This window comes from Dendrobates tinctorius, unplaced genomic scaffold (assembly GCF_039654945.1).
Source record: "Dendrobates tinctorius isolate UK_male_01 unplaced genomic scaffold, ASM3965494v1 ptg000351l, whole genome shotgun sequence".
In the NCBI taxonomy this organism is placed as follows: Eukaryota; Metazoa; Chordata; class Amphibia; order Anura; family Dendrobatidae; genus Dendrobates; species Dendrobates tinctorius.
Window position 1 is genome coordinate 67395 of NW_027362017.1, and position 26521 is coordinate 93915.

The window sequence follows — 26521 nt, forward strand, 5'->3', positions numbered from 1 at the left end:
CTGATCGCCTCCATGCCACGCCGCATTGATGCAGTAATTGATGCATAAGGAGCCCCGACCAAGTACTGAGTGCATTTACTGATCATACATTTCAGTAGACCAACATTTCAGATTTTAAAATCATTTTTCAAGCTGGTGTTATAAAGTATTTTAATTTACTGAGATAATGACTTCTGGGCTTTCATTGGCTGTAAGCCATAATCATCAACATTACCAGAAATAAACACATGAAATAGATCACTCTGTGTGTAATGACTCTCTAATATACGAGTTTTACTTTTTGTATTAAAGAACTAAAATAAATTAACTTTTTGATGATATTCTAATTTTGTGAGAAGCCCCTGTATATCTGAAAAATACCTTTGAAAAAGGCAAAAGAATTCAGCTGTTCCTAAGGCAGAATTTATTTGGATACAATGACAGTAATGTAATATACTCATTAGTGCAAATACGGTACACAAATCCCAACACATAGTAAAGTTATATAGTAATAAATATAAAAAACATATTTAAATAAATTATACAATATATTTTATGAATATAGATGTAATCTACCATATAAAACTAAAGTGCTGTAAACTGGTTACTATTTTGTTACATAGAGTTTTTGCAGTTATAGGCATAATCAAGGACTTAATTATTTTTGTGCAAAGGGCTAAGAAATAACAAGTAGATAGTTGTCAATGTGATACTTATCTGTTCTACTCGTGTATGATCTCTGCTGGATCAGCCGATGATTCTGCTGCTTCATTTCACCTCTCGTCAACCTTCTTTTCCAAGCTGCTTCTATCAACCAGGCATCACTGTAGGCAACATGCTGATTGACAGCTTGCTCCCCTCAGTTAGGTAGCAAGGAGCCAGCTTTCAATCAGCATGACAGAGTCGCCCCTCCGGCAAAGCAGAGCGGTCGAGAGGACTCTGCTTTATTGACTTGGCATCAGAAGAAGCAACAGAATCACAGGCAGGAATGATCGTGGTCTGCTCTGAGCCAGCATAAATTGAAGATGGGCAGAACAAGCAGGTAGTTGGCAACCACCTGCCTAATAGTCATTAGCCCCATATGCCAAAATGGTAAAAATCCTGGATAACCCCTGTATCATTTTTGTTCTTCAGTGGCTTAAATACTGAAGTGAATCAGATTTAGTAAGTTATTTGCATAATATTATTTGTTTTATTGTGTTCAAAGTACTTAAGGTCAACGTTGAGGTTTAGTCTTATGCAGAAGAAAGTTTTTGGTCACTCTCCTCCTTCCTCATCTCAAGAGAATGGTGGAGTCATCTCTGACCAGTTCAGTCTCTGATGTGGAAGTTAACATTAACAGGATAAGACCACCTATTTGGAATAGAGCCAGGTTGCGTGGACCCATAGAGAGCAAGCCATATTATATCCATGTTTTTTGTTATGTATCTACTGATCTTTTTATACTCTTGGGTTTAGGGTTGAATTTCTCCAACATGACTCATGCTACATTCCAAATCTGGAATCTTGAGCCTTTGGGTTGGAATCCGATGACACTGAGATCTTGAATAACCAAGGGTATAGTTATACTTTTTTTGGAAAGCAAAGGCTTAGTTTTCCTTGTCAATGAGTGTTCACAAACAGTAACGTCAGCCATATACAGTAGCTAATAAATAAAAAAACATCCTGGGTTTGAAGGACAGCCGATCATCAACTGTATGCGCATTTTGAGCCTGGATCTATAAGGAGTTTTCTCGTTCATTGGCTCTTTTTGGCTTAGTCTTTTGTGATGACCTAATATTAGTTCGCTCAAATAGCAGAGCAACAAGATATCTTATTACCATGTCTTGAGGTCTTCAACAGGTTTCCTCCAGCTACTTTAAGAAGTTTGACACAATGGTAGGTCTTGGGATAGTAAACTGAAATAAAATCATACCAATTAAACTCAATTCCCTGCTAAATATTTAGAGATGTATCCCTCCTTACTACTTCTCTCAGCTTGAAATGTTACACGGTGGAAAGCTTAATAGGACAAGTTTTGAACACAAATGTCATCTTCTACGGAACATGTGTTTACAGTCCCCATGTTCTAGGTGCCCATTTGAAAGGGAAATCCAAACCAAAAATTTTGGAGATGGATTTTTTTCTATTACTTGTGAGAAAAAAATCACTCCCAAATTTTTGGTTTGGTTTTCCCTTTAAAGTCAGTATCTAGAACTTGGGGAATCTCAACACTTCTTCGGGAGAAAATGACTTTGTTTAAAGGATGTCATATCAAGACATCCATCTTGCAACATTTCACGACAAGAAGGATATAACTCTAATTAAATAGGTTTTAATCAGAATATCAAAGATGCAGTTACAGAGTACAGAGATGCAGTTGCAACTGGACCCTGATGCTTCAAGAGGTTCAAAAAGTTCTTTGACACATTAGAAAGCAAAACAATAGTATTATAAATGACAAATAAGTTTAAAACGTGAGTAGAATGTTTTATTTAAGTGGTGTAAAAAAATTCAAAAATTTGTAAAAAAAAAAAAGAAAAAAGTGGTTTCTGTTGCCATTTTTCAAGAGCTATAACCTTTTTATTTTTCCGTTGATGAAGCAGTGTGAGGACTCGTTTTTTTGCGTGTTGAGTTGACAGTTTAAATGATACTAATTTGGTATTCACACAATGTTTCATCACTTTTTATGCAATTTATAGGGAGGTTTAGAGACTGAAAAAATGGCATTTGTGTTGTTATGTTTTTTGTTTTTTTGTCATTTGAGCATTTACCGTATGGAGCCGCGCGTGTACGAGGTGTACGGAGAGGAGCCGTGTGTACGAGGTGGTGTACGGAGCGGAGCCGCGTGTGTGCGAGGTGTACGGAGCGGAGCCGTGTGTACGAGGTGTACAGAGCCGCTTGTGCATTTTGGCATTGGGGGGCCCATTAGAAAGTTGTTATGCAACGTCGGCGGCGGGCGCTTATGGCCGTGTGAAGGGGATAAGGGAAACCACGCTTCAGATAGGAGTTCTGCAGCAGCTGCGATATGACTGCGGCTCTCATGCTGGGAGAGCAAGGCTCTGTGGGGCAGCGGTTCCGTCCAGCTCAATAAACCTGTCTCCCCCTGAGGGGCTGCAGTGCCATTGTGGGGTTGGGAGCCTTAGGGTACATCCCCGTGTTGTACCCCACAGGGGCAGACTCCCACCCACCTGCCCTATATTCTCTGCTGCAGAGCCGGCTTCTTCCCACTTACCCTACTGTTTCAGGTTGCCCTATGTGCATGAGATGTCATCTTCTAGGGGTCTTTCACTTGTCCCCAGATGACTCCCAATACAGTAAATAAAGCCCCCCAGTCCTCTCCCTCCCCTGCACAGGGTTCAGAGTCAGACATAGGGGAGGGGGTAATATTATCTAGTCTTTTCTTACCTCAGGGATTTTTTGGGGTCACCTTTTGACAACTCTTATAAAGTCACCTGCTCTGTTCTCACAATGTGCGAGGCAGCGGAGAAGTCTGCAGTGTAAAATTGACTGGGGGCTTTATAGTCCCACTGGTTCTCAGTCCACTCTGTGCCATTTTTAGGGTCAGGGCTCTTTTGCAGGGTTTTGACAGAACAGATTTTTGATGGTAATGTAACATAAAGCGCAGTCCTGGGACCATTAGATACTTATAAATATGCATTTCTATTCCTCCAGGAAATGTGTGATAAATACAAATGAGTGGGAGATTCCCACTCAAATGTGCATTTTAAAATCCACAGTGTGTCACTTGTATGTGACAAGGTCCACACGTGCCACATGATTTTGTTGAGGAAAGTCCACATTGAATGTGCTGCTCGTGCGCTTACTCTTAGGGCTGACCCTCACTACCGGTCTAGTGCTGAACATTGGGGATTTTCCAGTTCCCCTATGTCAATGTCATTCAGGTAAATTGATCTGATTGGCAGTTCACTATCAGATCTGTAGCAGTGGGGACATATTAGTCAGGGACATGGCAGCCCCTCCATTCTCATCTTGTCATCTTTGACTGCTGGGACCTCGGATACCAGTGTCAGTGCTGATCACTGGCTATTTGTTAGCACAGTCCGTGTCTACAGAAGCATGTCTGGTCTGAAGTGCTGATATCTGCGATCTCATGTTTTGGGGTGCACATACACCTTACATAGCTGGCAGCCAAAAGCCCTTTTCTGAGAAGTTGGGGTCCTAAAGCCATGTTTGAATGGAGCATGAGGGATTTTGTGTGACCATCACCCATAGGCTGTGCCAGCGCGCCACGTGGTGGGACCAGGCTGGGAGCAGAAGATGGTGACCGTGGACGGCAGCGGGACGGTGGATGGCGAGGCGCAGACGGTAGGCACTGGCAGACCAGTCACGAGGCGGCGAGCGAGCAGGGTGAGTAGACTGTCTGTCTCTGACTCTCTCCGATGTCTCCGTCTCCGGTGGCATGGTGGCGGTGCCCAAAGAGCCATGACGGGAGAGGGAACAGAATCTGGGGGTCTCATGGGGGGTACAATTACATTGACTTAATATGTGACCAACCTAATATAAGGTACTGCCTTTGCCACCTTGCTGGAGTATGTTAGAGTTAGATGGGCACTGACACAGTATCATCTGGTCATTGTCTGAAGATGGATGCACAATAATGGTTAAAAAAAGTTACCAAATGTTTAATAGGTTAGAGTAGAGTAGGACCCTGTCAATAGAGTCTACCTTGTCATGGTGGCAGGCTTAAAAAATCTTTTGGTCAAAACTAAAGCTGTGTATGTGATATGGTGTTGATGTGAGATTGGTGAGGGTGTGGTGTAGAAGTGAAGTTTTTCCAAGAAAGGGCGGAGGGATTTTGGAAGGTTTGCATGGTGGAGGAGGAGCTAGGGTGGAGGCAGAGCTGGGGGTGGAGCCTGGGCGGAGTCTCAAGGGGGGCCCCATAAATTTTGCCAGTATGGGGCCCTGAAATTCCTAGTGGCAGCCCTGGCTATCTGTATTGTACCACTCAGTGGCACAACCGAGCAGGTACTTTGCACTCTGTCCACACAGAGTGACCTTTAACTCCATGTGTTTACAGTGCTTGCACACAGCATCGCTCCACCATTTTTTATTAGCTGCGGTTTCTCCATTGCCGTACGGTGCACCACGGGTTGCGATTGCACTTTCTCATAATTTATATTTGGTGCGATCCGCAAACCCTAACACTGGTCTTTATAGACATAATCGTACCAGCTATGTTTATTTATTTAATGTCTTTATTTTAATGGAGAAAAGCAGGGTGAATCAATTTTTAATTTTTTTTTAGAGCTTGAAAAAACTTTTTTTATTTTTTGGTTAGTTTTTTAGTCCACTTAGTGGTTTTAAACCTATTTTTGTTCGGTCCTTTACTTTATATACTGCGTTACCACATTATTGCAGTATGCAGTGAAAGTCATGTTCTCCTATGAAGCTCTGCCTGTGGCCAAGCTTCATAGGAGTACCAAGATGATGGCAACACTGGCTTTCAACAGGCCTCCTGCTGTAACATTAGCCCATCTGTGCACATCAATTCCGTTTCCGCATCAGCAACCACAACAAAAATTGATGGTAAAATTTTAAAATTTAACACAGCAATCGGAGTTCTTCTCTGCATGCCGCATGTGGAGTGGGGTCATCTCCTCCTCATAGAGTTGCCCACCTTTCAGTGCAGTAAATGTACATGATATTGCTTTAAGAAATTAATATCTTACCGTCAAATTGGTGTCCACTGTTCCCAAGTTTGGGCAGAAATTAGAATTAGAACCTGAATAAAAAAGCAAAATAATTGAAATTGGACAATTTAATTCAACCATAGACCTTATTGTGGCCTCATCATAGTAACTTTAGATCCAAATTTGCTCTGGTGGTTTTTGGTTGACACCTGTTGACTTGGTAGAGGAACCATTATCAGATAACTCACCGTTGGCACTGTTGTCATCCTTCTCCCATTGATCCTCATTCCACCGTTTGTAATCTATTAATCTGCCAAGACAGCAAAAAGAAAACACTAAGTACAACTGGTAGATGTAGTACATCCCTGCTACTGCTCATACTTGTAGCAGAATATGATAATTAGAAATAACATCTTTTCTTCTATACTACAACCAATTTTATTATTATGCATATATCTGCAAGTAAGTAGCATATCTGGAGGTGACAGATTTTCTTTAATGTTAATCAAGTAGGTATTAAATAAACAATTAAGTTTAGTCATTTCTCTTTATGTTCTTCTCCAGGAAATCTTTTATAAACGAATATGCAAAATTAGGATTTAAAGAGAACCTGTCAACAGGACTTTGCTAAGTAAACTACTGACACTGTCAGGTTGGCGCTGTTATACTGATTAAAATGATACATGGGGTGAAGAAATCCGTCTTGTGGTTCTTGTGAAATCGTTTTTTTTTAATTTTTCAGCAAATTATATGCCCATACTCCAGGATGGTACTGTAGGCAGAGTCTTGTTTTACTGCTCTAAGCCAGAGAAATCAAGGAAAAACCTGGCCCCTGGCAGCCCTGACGCACAAACAATCTGTCTGCATGATGAGGAACATGTTTGTGCTTTGGGGTGGCCTGTAGGCAGATCTCTCCTTGGTTTCTCTGTATTAGAGCAGGAAGATAAGACTCTGCCTACAGTCCAGCCCCAGAGCACGACCATGTCATTAGCTGAAAACTTCTAATGCTGATTACACAAGAACCACAAGATGGATTTCTTCACCATAGGTATTAATTAAATCAGTTTCACACTGCCAACTTGGCAATGCCTTTAGTTTACTTAGCAAAATCCCGCTGACAGATTCACTTTAAAAAAGTAATGTAATTATTTCCTTAAAACTGGAGATGAGAATTTTGTCACATCCATCCAGTAAGTAAAAATTCCTTTACTATAAATCCGTTAAAATGAGCAAATATATGTAGAGATTAAAAACTAACATGTTTCTGGAGCGACAAACACCCTTAATTGTAATATAAGGCGTTTGTTGTGTTGTTCGTTTTTTGACTTCTGTATGGATTTGCTCATTTTAATGGATTTATAATAAAGGAATTTTAGCTTACCGGATGAATGGGCCAAAATTCCATTCTCCAGTATTTTGAATTGTTGTGCTGTAACAGCAGGATCTGGCACCACCGGCTCAACATTATCAACTGTGCATTCATCGGAAAGCGCGGAGAGCTCCATACTACGTTACTTTGTCTAATTATAACCTTAGTCTCTAATGAGGTTTTTAATGTATAATATTATTGTGTAAGGTGTGTAGAATAATTGGCTTCTTCATGCAGCTTCCAGTTCAACGATTTGATCCGTAAGACTTAGGTTGTGGCTGGGAAGGTATTTATAGAAGACCTGTCAGCAGGACAAATGTGCCCAATTTTTGCTATTATTTTCTTACCCATGTACCCTTGAGTTTTCTTCTTTTTTTAATCTTCCATATGGTTTCAGAAACATGGGCCTTTTTATGTACTGATAATTTTTGCAGTCTTTACTAGAAATTCTCCTCTGAGGATCGAACTCGAATTGAATTTCCTGCAAGTTGTGAATCCACAAAGATTCAAACACTTTGCAGATTGATTTGTGATTCTCAAGAAGAAAAAATTTTGTTAACTACCGTATTTTGAGCAGCAAATTGGTAAAATTCAAAGCAAAATAAAAGCCCCAAAAAACGGGGAAAGAAAAACCTTTCCATACACTCATTGCTCATTTTCTGCTGTCCGGTTCTTTATTTTCAGCCTTCATCCGCTGGTTCTATGGTCTCTTCACTATAGTCTAAGTATAAGGGCTCATACTCACTTGCGAGAGACTCGCACGATTGTTGTGTGAGTCTCTCACATGAAAACCCAGCACTGCCGCCGGCACTGGCACCGGCTGCATAGAAATACATGGAGCGGCACGCTCTGGTCCAAGTGCAGGCAGCAGTGCGAGTGCGAGTCTGTCGCAAGTGAGTATGAGCCCTAACAGCCATGATCAGAGCATGAAGGCCACTTGCGTGACATAAGGCCTCAACATTGCAATGTCATGACTTATGCCATGATCTTACAATGTGCAGTGACCAGGACAGAAGCTCTGGCTTATAGTGAAGTGGACGGAGATGATATGCACCACCCCATAAAGAAGAAGATCAGACAGCTGGCAGTGAGCAGCTGGGAGGCAGGGGGAGGTGAGCAATTTTTTTTATTTTTTACATCTTCCATTTTTTATGCTCGAGGGGGGTCTAGAGAAACCTCGAAACAAAATAAGAGATATTCAATTTGAATCAAATGTGTACTTGGATCCCAAATGATCCGCTCATCACAAGTCTTTACAGAGGGGCATGTCTTTAGGCTGCTCTGCATACTTACTCTATAAGCCACGCCCTCTTGGAAAAAAAAAAAAAATTGAACACTAAATAAAAAGGCTTATCTCTCTGGAACTGTATGGAGAATCGAAAAAAATACAAAAAAAAAAGAAAACTGAAGAGGACAGCAAAAATAAAACTACAAAACAACAGCAAAATCTAGACACTTTACACACGGCGACACGGTAACAGTTTACCGGTAAGGTTAAGTTTCTTACACAAACACCAAGAATTACAAAGAACCATTTCTTTGAAACACTTTCCTGGTTGTGGGGACACAAGTGATTATGGAATTTTATCTTGTTCCATAGATATAGTAAGCAAGTATTTATTTCACGATATTTCCATATTGCTGTACTATCTATGTGTTGTTCCAGATAAAGGTCCTTATCACCGTCACCGTGCGGTCAGAGGAACGAGACGCCGTAGACGTAGGGAGCTGACTATATATTTATACTTTTTTTTTAACAGACCAAACTTAACAATGTGTTTGTCTTCATTCCAACTGTAATTAGTAGAGGTATTAATTCTATCCCCTTGGTGACGAAGCCAATTTTGACCTTATTGACCAGACCAATTTTTTTAAATCTGACTTATGTAAATTAATGTGGTAATAACTCTGGAACGCTTCAACATATTCAACCGATTCTAAGAATGTTTTTTAAAGACACATTGTACTTTATGTTAGTGGTACATTTAGGTTGAAATGTTTGCACTTATTTGTGAAAATATCTGAATTTTGGCAAAAAATTTTTAAAAATTTGCAATTTTGCAGACATTCAACTTTTATATCCCTAAAACAGTCAAGTCATGTTGTACAAAATAACTAAGAAATAACATTTTCTACATATCTACTTTAGATCTGCATTTTTTTTTCAAATGTCATTTTATTTTGTTACTATGTAAGAAGGGTTAAAATTTCAGCAGCAATTTTTCATTTTTTAAGACATTTACAAATCCTGTTTCTTTAGAGACCTATTCAGATTTAAATGGACTTTTAAAGGCCTGTATAATGGAAACTCCCCAAAAGTGATACAGTTTTAAAAACTGCACCCCTCAAATATTTCAAAACTGTTGTTAGGAAATTTTTTTAACCCTCCAGGTGCTCCACTGGAATTAATACAAAGTGAAATGAAAAATAAAAAAATGAAATTTTTCCTCTAAAATGTTGCTGTAGCATCAATTATTTCACTTTTACAAGGAATAGTAGAAAATGGACCCCAAAAATGTTTCCCCTTTTTCTTCTGAGCACGCTGGCACCCTACATGTGCTCATGAACTTCTATTTGGACAAACGGCATGGCTCAGAAGTGAAGGAGCACCATTTGAATTTTGAACACAAATGTGGCTGAAATAAATTGCGGGGGCCATGTTGCATTTGCGGGGTCTCTAAGGTGCCTAAACAGCAGAAACCCTCAACAAGTGACCATATTTTGGAAGCTATACCCCTCAACGAGTAGAGTTAGCATTTTGAAACCTACAGACACTGTACAGAATTTGTTAAATTAGGTCGTCATATTGAAAATTTTCATTTTCTTTTAGGAAAAAGTTGCTTTATCTCCAAACTTTTCAGTTTTGCAAGAGGAAGTACAAAAATATGGATCTCACAATTTGTTAATCACATGTAGTTAAAAAGTACCGTTTGGTCACATGATAGGGTGAAGAAGACATATTTAGTATTTGGAATGTAACTTTGGCTGGAACCACGTTTCATTTGGAGAGCCACTGAGGTATAAGAACAGCAGAAACTACCACAAGTGACCCCATTTTGGAAAGCAAACCCAACAAGGAATCCATCTAGGGTTGTGTTGAGCATGTTGAACCCATTGTTGCTTCAAATATCTTTTTAAAATGTAGATATGAAAACAAAAAAATATGTTTTTTTCAGCTAAAATGTTGATTTAGACCAATGGATAATATTAGAAAATGGCACTCATAGCTTGATAAACAATTTCACCTGAATGTGATACTACCCCATATGTGATCAAAAAGCACTGTTTAGGGCTCAGAAACGCAAGAGTGATATTTAATTTTTTGAGCGTGCATTTGTCTGGAGTAGATTGTGAATGCCATGTCACATTTACAGAGCCCTGACTTGTCAAAACAGCAGAAAACCTTTACAAGCGACCATATTTTGGAATGTAGACACCTTACGGATTTCATCTAGGGGTGAATTGAGTGTTATTAACCTGCAGGTGATACACAATGCTTTTGTCATGCCGGCTTCAGACTTCACACTGGGGAGTCTGTTGTGCAGTGTTAGGCTAAGTGCCCACATTGCAGAAATGCTGCAGAAATGTCCGCAGCATTTCCGTAACTCCCCGCCGCGGGTAAAGCGCATGCGGAATTCGCGTGTGTTTTCCCGCAAAACACAAGCGTTTTCCAAGCATTTTTATCTTGCAGAATGCTTGCGCTTTCCAAGAGATTTGAAGCATTGCTTGCAAAAGTGATTGACAGGTTGGTCACACTTGTCAAGGAAAGTGCTTGACAAGTATGACCAACTTTTTACTGTTGATGCTGCCTATGCGGCATTAATAGAAAAAGATAGAATGCTAAAAATAATTTTTTTCAAAAAATCGGGATATACTCACCTTCAGATGGCCCCCGGAGCTCTCCCGCCTCTCAGCCACGCTGCTGGCATCTTCTGTTCCCAGGGATGCTTTGCGCGGAGGACCTTTGTGACGTCACGATCACAAGACTGCTACGTCATCTCAGGTGATTCGCACAATGCATCCCTGGGAACGGAAGATGCTGGCAGCGTGGCTGAGAGGTGGGAAGGACACCGGGAGCCATCAGAAGGTGAGTATATCACTATTTTTTATTTTAATTCTATTTTTTACAGGATTATGGTACCCCGGGCATGGAGGAAAGTCTCCTCTCCTCCAGACCCTGGGTACCATCTGCACATGAAGCGCTCACTTTACGCGTGGTGGGCATAGCCACATGCGTAAAGCGAGCATTTCAATGCAATCCTATGGCCGCGATTCGGCAGAAATAATGGAGATGCTGCGGATTTTACCGCTATGCGATTCCGCAGTGGTAAAATCCACAGCATGGGCACAGCAACTGCAGAATCCCATAGGATTGCATGGGGATGCGTTTTATTAGCGTTTTTTAAGCGTTTCCGCTGCGGCAAAAAACGTGGTGGAAAAGCATAGAAAACGCAACGTGTGCACACAGCCTTAGACTTTTCTGTTGCTGAGTCTGAGGTTGGGCGTCGACGTTGGTTCATTTACTGATGTCCAGCTTGGCAGCAGTTAACTTTTTGATTTCTGGCTGAGGTTGCTGGGAACACTTTCTTCCTTTAAGTATGGCCCAGAACATTCCAGGGTGCCGATTTTAGTATTTGATTACATCTTGCAAACCGAACCACTGTTGGAGTTTCTGTTGTTACTCGTGACTTCACCTAGGAGTTTGGTGAAGTATACCATGTTGTTTACTTCGTTATTAGTGTCGGGTTTATCCCACACGAAAATTGCATTGTCTATTAAGTTAGCTGTGTGCAGTTGTCTACTTTAACCCCTGTTGTTTTCTACTTTACTATATCCTTTGCTGTACACCTCCTGGGGTGGGGGTTGGGGGTTTAGCTCAGGGTTAAACAGGAGATAGGGACAGATCGGTGACTTGGGCCTCCCTACCTTCAAGGGTACCCCCAAGTTAAGGACAGATAGGGCCCCCCTTTAGTCCTAGGGGCAGTGCAGGAGCCCAGTTTCCTCATCTCCTGTTTTCCCCTGACATACCTGTGACAGCTTTATTACATTTAGATGGGAAAACAAAAAATACTTTTTTTTCAATTAAATTACTGGTTTAGCACCAAGTTTATAATTTACATGAGGGCTGATGGGAGAAAATGGAGCCCATAATTTGTTATGCAAATTTAACCTAACACTGATACCCCATATGAGGTTAGACACTACTGTTTGAGCACACGGCAGGGATCAGAAGAGAAGGAGCGCTACTTGGCTTTTAAGGGCCTGTCACACTAAGCGATATCGCTAGTAATATCGCTATAACGTCACTGGTTTTTGTGACGTTATAGCGATATTGCTAGCGATATTGCTATGTCTGATTCTTACCTCCGACCGGCTCCCCCGCTGATTATCGCTGATCGTCGTCAGCTTCCTGCTGGGCTTCCTGTGGCGCCGACAAGTGACGCGTGGACGCGGGCGGGAGGACGTCAGGATCGCCGCGTCTGACAGGTAAGTAGCGACCCCCGACCCCTGCGATGTCGCTGGTGAGATCTGCCTGTGTGGCAGCTCACTAGCGACCACTTAGCGATGCACCAGTGATCCTGTCCGCGTCATATCGCTGGTCGAGATCGCTGGTGCATCGCTAAGTGTGACAGTACCTTTAGTACACAGATTCCATTTGAATAGATTGTGGGCTTCATTTACCGAGCCCCTGAGCTGCCAGATCAGCAGAACCCTTCACAAGTACCCCCGTATTAGAAATTTCACTGCTTCAGGATTTCATCTATAGGTTTAATGAGTATTTTGAACCCACAGGTGCCTCACAGAATTTTATAACATTGGGACGTGGAAATATAACATTTTAGTGGTAAAAATGTAATCTTTTTATTTGCTGCAAAATTTTCAGTTACACAAGGGTTAAACGGTGAATCTCGACCCCACAATTTATTGCGCAGCTTCTTCCGATTGCGTTGATGTCCTGTACATCATCAGAAACTACTATTTGGCCACTTGTCAGGGCTGAGAAGGAAGGAGCGCTCTTTGGCTTTTGGGGCGCAGATTTTGCTAAAATAGTTTGTTGGTAACATTTGCAGAGCCCCAAAGGTGCCAGAATGAAAAAAAAAAACCAAAAGTGACCCCCATTGCAGAAATTGCATCTCTCAATAAATTCATCTCTGACTGCAGTGACTATTTTGTAATACGTATGCCTTGCTTTAATCTGGTGAAGTGCAAATATGTCAGTTTAGTATCCATACATTGTGCCCCCACACAGTGTAGAGCCCCCATATATTGTAACGCCCCCATACGTTGTGCCCCCATATAATGTAGAGCCCCCATATATAGTAGTGCCCCATACATTGTGCCCCCACAGAGTGTAAAGCCCTCAAATATTGTGCTCAGCTTGTGCTTCTGGAGCCACACACCCGATAGAGTGTTAACTGGGCTCTCCACATTAGAATAATGTCAAACATGTGGCCTCTTACTGTGGTTTAGGCACAGTGGGGCTCAGAAGGAGGGGGGGCATTTGGATTTGGGAGTGCAGATTTCACTGGATTTTATTTGAGGTGGTGGGAGCCATCGCTTTTCCAGAGTCATTGTTCTACCAGTAACGTGGGAACCCCCTGTAGTTCCAGTGACAGATAATTGACATGAGTAGAAGCTGGATTTGTGCGTGATAAATTAGGGTTTTTATTGGTAACATTTTTGGGTACATAATAGTTTTTGACTGCTTCCAGAATAAGGTTGGGATCACATTCTTGTGCCCTACGCTGAGCATTTACCTCAGGGTTTCCATATAAATCCCACAAAAATTGTGATTCAGACGAAACCCACATTGGAACCACCCACAATAATGAGGCTGATGGAGACAATTTGGAGTTTGCGTCTGCTGCGGTGGTGTTCATCTGCGGTCATCCACACTTGGGCCCTAAAAAGATGCCTAAAAACAGTGACACCACCTGAACAGAAACCAGGCTGAGTCCAAAGTGCCTCCATCTGCCTCATAAGTGAGCGGGTCTGTCGGTGGTTTTGTTTGAATCACAGTTTTGGAGGATTTACACGGAAACACAGACGTAATCACTCAGCGGAGAGTGCAGGATAAATGTGTGACGAGCCTTGTTTCGATTTTTGGGAGGTAGAATGAACAAATAGACATCAGTACAAGGATAGCTCTTACTTTTATTTTTGTGTGGTCCACCATGTGGTAAAAGTGGATTCGTGCGATTACAGTGAAACCAGATTTTTATGTGTTTTTATATTTTGCTACTATTACACTGTAAAAAAAAATTTTTTAATAAAGAATGGCTTTTTCAGCGCCATTTTCTGAGAGCTGTAACTTTTTTATTTTTTAGCAAGCAGAGCTGTATGAGGGCTTATTTTCTGTATGATGAGTTGGGCCATATTATTTTTCTTTTGGGATAATTTGGTGTTTTCAGTTACACCATTCTTTTTTACATATGACTTTTTTTATCCCTTTTAACCATTTTTTTGTATCTTTTATCATGTTAAAAAAAGCGACATTTTATGGCATGTTTTTTTCTTTATGGTGTTTGTCGTACGGAATAAATAATAAGACACTTTTATAGGTCTAGTCTTTCTGGACGTGTAAAACTAATTACATGTACTTTCTTTGTTTATTTTTGCTTTATCGCAAAAACTGCGTTTTTAGTGGCAAATCGATTTTGGTGATTTTTGTGTGTTTTTTGTGTCTTTATTTACTTTATTTTACATATTTTATTTAACTTTTTTTATTATTTCACTTAGTCCCACTGTGGGATATGTATATATATTTTTTTTTTAGTTTGATTCGTGGCCTCATGCATTGCGTCCTGTTTATTAGTATTGACTTTAATTGGCCGCACTGGATAGACTGCCCCTGCCCACAACTAAGTGTTCCCCAATGTGCTGCTGAAATACATGACTCTGATGTCACTGAAGAAAGTTGGCATGAGGGCAATACCTAAAAAAAAATCACCAGGTGCTGAAGGAAGGATAATTTTTAAATGCCTATACATGATGCCAACACAGAACCTAATGCAAACACATGGTAAATAATTAATCGAGTACGTGTTACTAAGGGCCAATATAAAAATAAAGATTAAAATAAAGATAATGTCTCAAGGAATCACGCTGCCGGTGAGACTGACTCCTAGAAGACTGAAGAAAACTGCTGCCCTCTTAAGGCTGTGTGGAGAACCGCAGCTCAATCATGCCACAGACTCCATTTATAGGAAACTTGGCAGAGAATAAAGTTTGTCACTTTCTAATAAACTTTAGTTGTAAGTTCCTTTTCATTTTTAAGATCTCTACCTGCTGTCAGTAAATAGAAATATTCTTTGTTTACAAGTCGCCAATTTTTTCAAATTTGTCGTCTACATCTATTTGAGCCAAAAAAATAGAAACAAAACATTTCTGACATTTTTTTTTCAATTCTTATATTATTTTGGGATTCCCTGTTTTGTTAAAACCATAACCCTTTTTTTTTTTTTTAAACTCTATAAGGTCTCCAAACAGATATGTCAGTCATGGAGTGGGTTGGGCTGTGTGGAGCAGGCTCAAGAGCTGAGCCCGCATCACAAGCTGCAGATGTGGGCTGTGTTATATAGTATCGGCAGCAGATTCAGGAGCTGACAGCGGCATTTAAGTGGACCAGTCACTGAGGCGCATACACTAGATGCAATCACAGGGAACCAATGGTTTACCATGGCTGTCATGGACTGGCTGTCATCTTGATATTGAGCTTCGTAGGAGATTGTGATTAACATTGCACTGTGGCATTTCGGCATTAAACCACAATAATCAGAGGCTATTGCTATTGAATATTTTGGGTGTGCATGGACACCTGGAGAAAACATGCAGAAAAAGCTCAATAAATAATATACAGTATAAAGTATATATATATATCAGTAACTTGTGAACGCTGGATGGGAACCGTGAAATCTGCCTTCATCATCTGATATCCCCAGCTCCTCTTTTGGCAAGGCAGCCTGACGTGACACCATCATTGTGGGTGACGTTCTACCAGGCAGGCTAACAAAATGAAGTGCTGTGGGTGTCATCAGGTAGGAGGCGGATCTCGGGGCTCCTATCCTGCAGCCTCAATCTAGTGGCTCCACTTTGGACCGGGTCCTGTCAATCAATTCACACCAACTATACAAAAACCCATGCTACAATATCATTTAGAATCATAGAATCATAGAATCATAGAATCGTAGAGTTGGAAGGGACCTCCTGGGCCATCTGGTCCAACCCCCTGCTCAAAGCAGGATTCGCTAAATCATCCCAGTCAGATGTCTGTCCAGCCTCTGTTTGAAGACTTCCATTGAAGGAGAACTCACCACTTCTCATGGCAGCCTGTTCCACTCATTGATCACTCTAACTGTCAAAAAGTTTTTTCTAATATCTAATCTGTGTCTCCTCCCATTCAGTTTCATCCCATTGCTTCTAGTCTTTCCTTGTGCAAATGAGAATAAAGTTGATCCTTCTACAATGTGACAGCCCTTTAGATAAAGTGATTTGATAAAGTGAAGCCACAAAAAGTTCTAAGAGCAATTATTTGCTTCTACTTTACAAGTGTAACATGTATAAATTGATGGCATATCACCAAATATGAATCGGATTGGCATTTGCATTCCAAAATAGGACTGATATGCTCATCCCCAAATATGACTTTTTTAAAGCCTATTTTTTGAAAAAAAAAAAAAGTTTCAGCTCAACTTCTTTTGGAATCTTCCATTAATCTGCCTCATGTGTTTATACTTCGGAAAATGATTACTCACATTGTTTTGTCAGATTCTTTCTGACGTCGGTATGAGATGATTGCCAGAGCGGTGATAATGACGAGCAACACAAACAGCCCGATGGTCACTCCAGCATATACTCCCGCTTTACTGATGGCCATCTGACAATGGTCGCCTGTGTACCAGAACTCGGACGATTCCTCGCAGCTTCAAGATACAAATACATGAGTTAAAGTCGTGTGAAGACTAGCAAAAATTTGGAAGAGATGTAATGAAGAAATTGTTGAAGGTATTTCAACCCCTTAAGCCCCAAGGGTGGTTTGCATGTTAATGACCAGGCCAATTTTTACAATTCTGACCACTGTCCCTTTATGAGGTAATAACACTGAAACGCTTCCATGGATGCCGGTGATTCTGACAGTGTTTTCTCATGACATATTGTCCTTCATGTTAGTGGTAAAATTTCATTCAAATAACTTGCATTTATTTGTGAAAAAAATGGAAATTTGGCGAAAATTTTGAAAATTTTGCAATTTTCCAACTTTGAATTTTTATGCCCTTAAATCACAGAGATATGGCACACAAAAAACTTGATAAGTAACATTTCCCACATGTTTACTTTACATCAGCACAATTTTGGAACCAAAATTTTTTTTTTGTTAGGAAGTTATAAGGGTTAAAAATTAACCAGCGATTTCTCATTTTTGCAACACCATTTTATTTTTACGGACCACATCACATTTGAAGCCACTTTGATGGGTCTATATGATAGAAAATACCCAAAAGTGACACCATTCTAAAAACTGCACCCCTTAAGGTGCTCAAAACCACATTCAAGAAGTTTATTAACCCTTTAGGTGCGTCACAGGAATTTTTTGAATATTTAAAAAAAAATGAATATTTAACTTTTTTTCACAAAAAAGAAACCTCAGGTTCAATTTTTTTTATTTTACCAAGGGTAACAGAAGAAATTGGACTGCAAAAGTTATTGTGCAATTTGTCCTGAGTACGCCGATACCTGATATGTGGGGGGGGAACCACTGTTTCGGCGCATGGCAGAGCTCAGAAGGGAAAGAGCGCCATTTGACTTTTTCAATGCAAAATTGGCTGGAATTCAGATCGGACGCCATGTCATGTTTGGAGAGCCCCTGATGTACCTAAACAGTGGAAACCCCCCACAAGTGACCCCATTTTGGAAACTAGACCCCCCAAGGAACTTATCTAGATATGTGGTGAGAACTTTGAACCCACAAGGGCTTCACAGAAGTTTATAACGTACAGCGGTACAATTAAAAAATCATATTTTTTCCACAAAAATGATCTTTTCACCCTCAATTCTTATTTTTCCAAGGGTAACAGGACCCTAAAAGATATTGTGCAATTTGTCCTGAGTGTGCTGATACCCCACATGTGGGGGTAAACCACTATTTGGGCGCATGGCAGAGTTCGGAAGGGAAGCAGCGCCATTTGACGTTTTTGGCTGGAATTGAGATCGGACACCATGTCGCGTTTGGAAAGCCCCTGATGTACCAAAACAGTGGAAACCCCCCACAAATGACACCATTTTGGAAACTAGACCCCCCAAGGAACTTATCTAGATGTGTGGTGAGCACTTTGAACCCCCCAGTGCTTCACAGAAGTTTATAACACCCCGGGAGTGAAAATTAAAAAAATCGTATTTTTTCCACAAACATGATCTTTTAGTCTCCAATTTTTTTATTTTCCCAAGGGTACAAGGAGAAATTGGACCACAAAAGTTGTTGTCCAATTTGTCCTGAGTACGCTGATACCCCATATGTGGGAGAAAACTACTGTATGGGCACACGTCGGGGCTCGGAAGGGAAGTAGTGACGTTTTGGAATGCAGACTTTGATGGAATGGTCTGCGGGTGTCATGTGCGTTTGGAGAGCCCCTGATGTACCTAAACTATTGAAACTCTCCACAAATGACTCCATTTTGGACACTAGACCCCCCCACGGAACTTATCTAAATGTGTGGTGAGCACTTTGAACCCCCAAGGGCTTCACAGAAGTTTATAATGCCCAGGCATGAAAATAAAAAAATCGTATTTTTTCCACAAACATGATCAATTAGTCTCCAATTTTTTTATTTTCCCAAGGGTAGCAGGAGAAATTGGACCCCAAAAGTTGTTGTCCAATTTGTCCTGAGTACGCTGATACCTCATATGTGGGAGAAAACTACTGTATGGGTACACGTCGGGTCTCGGAAGGGAAGTAGTGATGTTTTGGAATGCAGACTTTGATGGATTGGTCTGCGGGTGTCATGTGCGTTTGGAGAGCCCCTGATGTACCTAAACTATTGAAACTCCCCACAAGTGACCCGATTTTGGAAACTAGACCCCCCACGGAACTTATCTAGATGTGTGGTGAGCACTCTGAACCCCCAAGTGCTTCACGGAAGTTTATAACGCCTGGGCGTGAAAATAAAAAAATCATTTTTTTTCCACAAAAATGATATTTTTGCCCCAAAATTTTTATTTTCCTAAGGGTAACAGGAGAAATTGGACCCCAAAAGTTGTTTTGTAATTTGTCCTGAGTATGCTGATACCCTATATGTGGGGGTAGAACACTGTTTGGGCACATGGCAGAGCTTGGAAGGGAAGGAGCACCATTTGACTTTTTCAACGCAGAATTGGCTGGAATTGAGATCAGACGCCATGTTGCATTTGGAGAGCACCTGATATGCCCAAACAGTGGAAACCCCCAATTATAACTCCAACCCTAACCCCAACACACCCCTAACCCTAATCTCAGCCCTAACCCTAGCCCTAACCCTAGCCCTAACCCTAACCCTAATGGGAAAATGGAAATAAATACATTTTTTTATTTTATTTTTCCCTAACTAAGGGGGTGATAACGGGGGTTTGATTTACTATTTATGGTGGTGTTTGGCAGCTGTCGCACGCTGTACACGCACGATGTTTGATCGCGGTGTACAAGGGGCTAACGTGTCGGGGGCGGTCCGTGACCGCCCCTGACACATTGTGCCGGGTGTCAGCTGTGATAATCAGCTGACACCCAGCCGCGATCAACAGCGCTCACCACGTGGGCGCCGCTGATCGCATTAGACGTACTATCCCTTCCCTGTGAATTAAGTCCCAGGGCACATGGACGGGATAGTACGTCTAATGGCAGAAAGGGGTTAAAAAGATTTTTTAGGATAAGAAACCTGCAGCTACTCTCTTTTTATAAGGAACAGCCATGGATTTTTTTGTCTTTCACATTCTTCACCATTGGATCCATCAATCTCTGAAGATGTCGGGGCTTAAGCAGACATGCATACTTGGGGAATCAATTTGGGCTGATCAAAAACACAAAGATCTGATCACTATCAGACATTTACTGTTAGATTTGAAAGTATTGAAACATTTATCTTCAGAGGCGGACACTGAGCATGGAGAGGGCCTGTGCAGGACTATGTGACTGCCCCACCCATCGAGCCCCACCCATGTCATTTTTAACTTTAGAATCATTTTTGCAGTTGGGTTTCATTAAACCCTTCATGACTTATTACATATATGTACATCAAAAGTTGTGGCCCTGCCTGTCCGGGCTCACAAACTGTGTCTGCACCTTTCCCGACACATGATTGCTTATTTAATCAGCCATCATGTGCCTTTTTATCAGCCAAAGGTGAAGTGGCTCTCACCCACGGCTGTTAACTTTTTAAATCCAGCTGTTAATCTCTGACAGTTGTATTTAACATGTGCTGGCAGGGTGCGCGTTGTTCCACGCTCCCATCGGCGCGCTTGTGACATGATCACTGGGTGCCAATTGGTTGTCATGAAAGGTGGAGGTCTGTTGATGCACTGCTATGTATCGCCTCCTTTTGCCTATGTATAAAATGACTGGTGGTGGAGGAACATTTGACGAGACCTTTCCATCAGTCTCCTCCAATAGAAAAGCAGTTTTCTCATGTGAAGCTTTCGATTAGACCAGGCTGATGGACAGCTCTGGTCACGTGCTCCTCCAGCAGCCACCATTGTATGGACTGGAGATCTATGCAGTCTGTGGAAGAAAGCTGTAGTAACAAGAGCAGGAGGAGAAGCTGTCATGTCTATATGAGGCCGGGGTCACACTTGCGAGTGTGATGAGAGAAACTCCCACGAGTCTCTCGCATCAATATCCGGCACTCGGGACCGGAGTGTGTGGCTGCATGTATTTCTATGCAGCCGCACACTCCGGTCCCGAGTACCGGTGGCAGTGCCTCACATGAGTCTCTCACATCACACTGGCAAGTGTGACCCCAGCCTAATAGTAACCATGATAAAGTCCTGTCCTCCGAACATCTTATTACATAAAGATAATGTGGCCAGCCATGGTAATTAATTTTGCAGACAGCAACAGACAGTGTAAGAGTGAGTCTCCACAGACCGTATTGTCGGCACTTCAGACGGAATGGAAGCCCTGCTCCACTCAAAGCACAGCCCCCTTCTGTTCGCGTGGTGATTCCGGATGTGCTCATTGAACACATTCGGAATCGCCGCTTCATATACATAGAGTAGACTGAGCGTCTCCGCAAGGTAAATAGACATGCTGCGGTCTAAAAAGAAGCACCGCATGTCCGGTCACGCAGGACCGCCGGATGCGTGTTCGCATGCATAGTGGAGATGGGATTTCATAAAATCCCCTCCACTATGCTGTAACATCTGGACACTGCGGATTGAACCCTGCGGCTATACACAATGTTCAACCCGCAGATAATCCTGATGTAATCCGGCAAGTGGAAACATACCCTAATACGGTGGCTCTAACAAGGAAACGGGGCAACATGTAAAGAAAAAAAAACAAATGCAAAAACAATGATTTAAGCTCCAGTTGAATGTACTTAAATAAGAAAAAATTGCCCGCAAATTTGGACAACCCCTTTAAGCGCAGTGTAATAAAATATGTATATACTGTACCCATTTACACATTACGCCCATGTACATAGCTCACACATGCACAAAAGCATAAATAAACTCTGCACGTACACAATGACATTATTATAATCCACTTATTTGAGTTACTAGATGATTTGTTTTTATTCATTCATAGTTGTAACAGCCATACAGTTTATTTATATACGGTAAGTTTCTCTATATAAGGACTTGTTGCTTTTTTTTGTGAGACAAGCTGCAATTTTGGCAAGTACCATTTTTCCAAATGCGTATGTAATTATTAATATTGTACTAACTTTTTTTATTATTATAAGGGAGAGAAAAAAACATTTAGGATTTTTATGCTATTTACCGATCCGCATAAATATACTGTTATCGGTTTACTTTGTTATGCAGGTTTTTATGATTACAGAGGTGCAAATGTGTCTGTGTCATTTCCTGGGTTTGTGATGTTTATTATTTAAAAGTGTATTAATAATATGATTGTTACAATTTCACAGGCATATAGAGATGTACTGCTACATAGAGACATATTTCTATGTACCAGTACAACGTGCCTGTAAGGAAGAAGAATGCTCATTAGCCCTTTAAAAAGAAATACAATTTGCATTTTCTTTGGGAACTGTTTCAAACAAAAAAAATTACTTTTATTTGGGGGGGAAAAGTGGTTTATTTGAATTTTTATATATTGTTTTCTAATTTTTTTATTTTCTTTTAGAGTACCTTAGGGGACTTGAACTTGATTGTCTGATTGCTTGTACTATACACTGTCAAACTACAATATTGCAATATATGGGCAAAAATGACATGCTATCATAAAGACCATGATAGGCTGAGCTACAGAGGAGGACAAAGATGACAACCCATCAGTGTTTGATAGCGATATTTAAAGCAACACTTCAGCTTTTATTTTTTATTTTGCCACTAGAGTCTTATCACTACTGTAAATTCCTTGCCTCTAGTAACATAATTACCAACCGACATCTTCAACCTTTATAGCGGCACTCCTGTCATTTTCTGTAGGGTGTGACCTGCTGGGTCGCTCGAGTGGTTGTTGGGAGAGCCTGAGATCACTTCTCAATGTAAGTCTACAAAAACCAGAACGTAGACTTACACAGAGAGCTTGTGAACGTTGCTTATCACTTTCCATCAGTAAGTTACTGTCACAAGATGGCAGATCGGGACCGGAGTGGTGCCAATAACAGATGTAGACGGGGGCTGTAAGTTGTAAGACAGCAGTGATCAGGGTATGGTACAGTTGATGCTATTACAGGCAGATTCCGGCTTTTCAGTGATGGCTGCATCTGCCGGGTTTGTTGCGGGCTCAGCTCCTGAGCCCACTCCATACATGGGAACCAACATCGCGCATACATGACATATATTGGGAAGGGGGTAACCTTTATTTAAAGAGTTTTAAAAGTTATGGCTCTCAATGAACCAGTTTACTCTTACGATTTTTCATATGAATCGATGGCCTACATGAAGAAAATCTTGGCATGTACCCGTCTGGTCTGTTTTATAGAGCAAGCTAGTAGATGTCATTAGCAGGCAGATGTTGTGCTCATTTGCTATGCACACAGAGCGTGTCACATCTACAATTTGCCAACATGACAGACTCTTCTACTTCTGGCAACACGTTCATTAAAATAAATGATGTTTTATTTTGTAAAGCTAAATTCTTACAAACCCTTCACGAGAAAGGCTGCAATTGCCCTTCATCAGACTTGTCCGCAGTCCTTTTCTGCAGTCTCCTGTGACTCCAGGACATGGAAGACACTTGTGCTTCATCTCTTGCCAGGCTATCATGGATGTGCCCATAAAGTGGAGTATGTGAAAGGCTGACTAGAGATGAGACTGCAGTGTCACTGTACAGTACCTATATCTATATAAGAATCCTCTCCTGACTCCTCATACTGGCTGTAGTTTAAGATGTCTTTAAGGTGCAACGATACACTGCACTGCTGTAGGTATAATTCAAGGAGCTTTATTGGTGCCTACGCGTTTCTTGAGCTGTCCCAGCTCACTTCATCAGGGCATGATACAAGCATGTAATGCAGGAGTGTATATACAAATAAAAAAAAAAGGGGGCAGGACAAGTAACTGACACATCAACAAGGCAATAGTATAAAACACATTCAAATAATTGTATTTTAATAGAATATATTAAAACCACATAGAATAAGAATATATACTCAAGAACAACAAAATATATATATATATATATATATTTCTTTTGAAATAGACACGGGGATCACATAAAAAGGTAGTTAGAACCATCCTCAAGGAGTCTAGAACCAAGTTCCAAAGTTAAGCGTGTATGGTGTTTTAATCCACATGACTATGGTGACTAGTGAGGAATAGGGTATGATTTTTCGGATCAATGTTGAGATCAATCTATTATCTTCCAGAATAAAGAGTAAATCCAAATAGATGTACCCTGAATTATGGAATAAAGTGCAGTAGTGCCGGCACTTCTGCAGCAGTATCCTTTCTGCCTGCAGCCATTAAAACTCCTCGAGATACCACTCTAAAAAACTCTGACATTACTCATTTTTTTTTCAAAAGTACAGTTAAAAAGAAAACATCTTATAGAGGATGCCGAGGGAAAGGAAATAAAAACAAAAAAGAAAGGGAAAACCGATCCCTCTCTCCAGTGAAAACCAATATAGTCAATCTGTCATCTCACACTTTCACCAGTGATGAGGAAAAACTACGTAGAAAAGGTTTATCCTTTTGTCCTACAAATAAGAGTGATGGATTTGAACAATTTTTAGATGTACAAAAATATATCCGTAAATTGACCCTGATCCGACACTATGAGATTCAAAAACTATCCGCCTCCTCCAATACCAGTGATAATAGTAAGACTAATGTTCCAACTGATGATACTATTTCTTCTCTACACCTGGATGTGAGGGCTAAGTCCCATTACTATCCTGTTGAAAGTAGAGGTCACCATCTAGAAACTTTTTCTGACCTCCTTCTAGATCAGCTCCACAATCTTCAACTGAATCCTTCTATGTCTGACAAACCTAATTTAACCAAAAAAGAGATTCTAGCCCTCAAAGAGTTGCAGAAAAATACTGATATCATTATAAAGCCTGCTGATAAGGGGAGAGCAATTGTGGTACAAGATAGATCTGATTACACTAAAGAGAATCCTCTCAGATATTAATTTTTATAAACCTGTTAAAAATGACCCTATGCCATTTGTTATTTCTTCATATAATCATTTAATAACTGAAGCCTTCTCTAACAATGCCATAAATGAACAAGAAAAGAAGTTTCTTACCATAAAAAACCCCTCCACACCTTTTCTTTATCACCTTCCAAAAACACACAAAAATACTACTAGCCCACCAGGGCGACCTATTATTTCTGGCATAGGCTCACTCACTAGCAGTCTAGCCTTCTACATTGACAGGATTATGCAGCACCATGTTATGAGTCTAAATAGTCATCTAAAAGATTCCACTCAATTGATTAACCTTACTAAGAGCATTAAGTGGGATAACCACTACTGTTTTATCTCCTTTGATGTATCTGCCCTGTACACAAATATAGACCACCAATTAGGATTAAAGTGTTTTGAGAAATTTGTTAATTCCGATGCTAGACTGTCTGAGACTCAAAAAATGTTTTTAGTAAGAGGCATGGATTTTATTTTACATAACAATTTTTTTACTTTTTTAGGGGTTTTTTATCATCAGACACGTGGGACAGCCATGGGATCACGGGTCGCACCTACTTATGCAAATCTTTTTATGGGTGTTTTTGAGGAGGCTTTTATTACTACAGTTGAATTTGCAAAAAGCATAATTCTTTATAAAAGATATATAGAAGACCTCTTTTTAATATGGGACACACGTTTTATAAGTGCTGATCAGTTCATTTCCACCATACAGAATAATAACTGGGGACTGGAATTCACCACTCATATCAGTAACCAAACCATGAACTTTCTAGACATTACTTTTTATGTCAAGAATAGTAAGATTTGCACCAAGACTTATTTTAAATAGGTAGATACAAATAGCTATGTCCATTTTAGTAGTAGCCTCTACCAGAAATGGCTTTTTAATATCCCTCATAACCAGTTCCAAAGGATCCGCAAGAACTGTACTAGTGATGATGATTTTACAAGCCAGGCTAACATTTTAAAGGAGAGGTTTTTAAGTTAGAAATATCCTAGAAAATTAGTTTCTTCCACATGTGAGAATGTTTTTAAAAATTCTAATCAAGATCTTTTACTGTCCAGAAAACCTACTCCCAAACCCCCAGGTGATAAATTCTGTACCAACTTTATCAAAACCTACAGTTCACAACACAAATCCATCAGGAACATCATAGAGGGTCTGTGGCATATTGTCAAAAGAGACCCCATTCTAAATAAAATCATTCCAGAGAAACCTGCTATAACCTTCAGGAAGGCTAAATCCTTAAAAAACACACTGGCACCCAGCAGGCTCACTATTCCATCTCACAAGCAGAACAATTTCTTATCTCCTGGCATCTATAAATGTCATCACTCTAAATGTAGCTGCTGTCACAATATTGCACATCAGACTATCACTTTCTCACATCCCATCACTCAAGAAAAATTTCCCATCAAATATCACCTCACTTGTCTGTCCTCACAAGTCATTTATATCATTACATGCACTTGTCCCAAAATTTATGTTGGACGTACCACCCAGGCACTTCATTGTCGGCCAAAATCCCACCGACATAATATTAAAATTGGCTTTCAGAAGCATATGTCATGTCATTTTGACCTTATACATGGTCGTGACATCAACTGACTATTTACCCCATTGAACAGATACCAGACAATACACCAAACCGAATCCAGACACTTAATAGGAAAGAGGTGTACTGGATTTACAAATTAAAATCTCTGGAACCCTTTGGACTAAATATTGTT

General features: G+C 40.6%; 1 protein-coding gene across 1 annotated transcript in view; it reads right to left on the reverse strand.

The window, feature by feature from the left end:
• Positions 1 to 384: 384 nt before the first annotated feature.
• Positions 385 to 26521, reverse strand: part of LOC141075405 (mucin-3A-like) — a 51155-nt gene continuing 25018 nt past the window's right edge. The window contains exons 6-9 of the mRNA XM_073562428.1: positions 16737 to 16904; positions 5861 to 5922; positions 5652 to 5704; positions 385 to 1877 (exon numbers count right to left, since the gene is read on the reverse strand). Of these exons, the coding sequence (XP_073418529.1) occupies positions 1833 to 1877; positions 5652 to 5704; positions 5861 to 5922; positions 16737 to 16904 (328 nt within the window). The 3' untranslated portion in view covers positions 385 to 1832. The remainder of the gene's footprint in view (positions 1878 to 5651; positions 5705 to 5860; positions 5923 to 16736; positions 16905 to 26521) is intronic.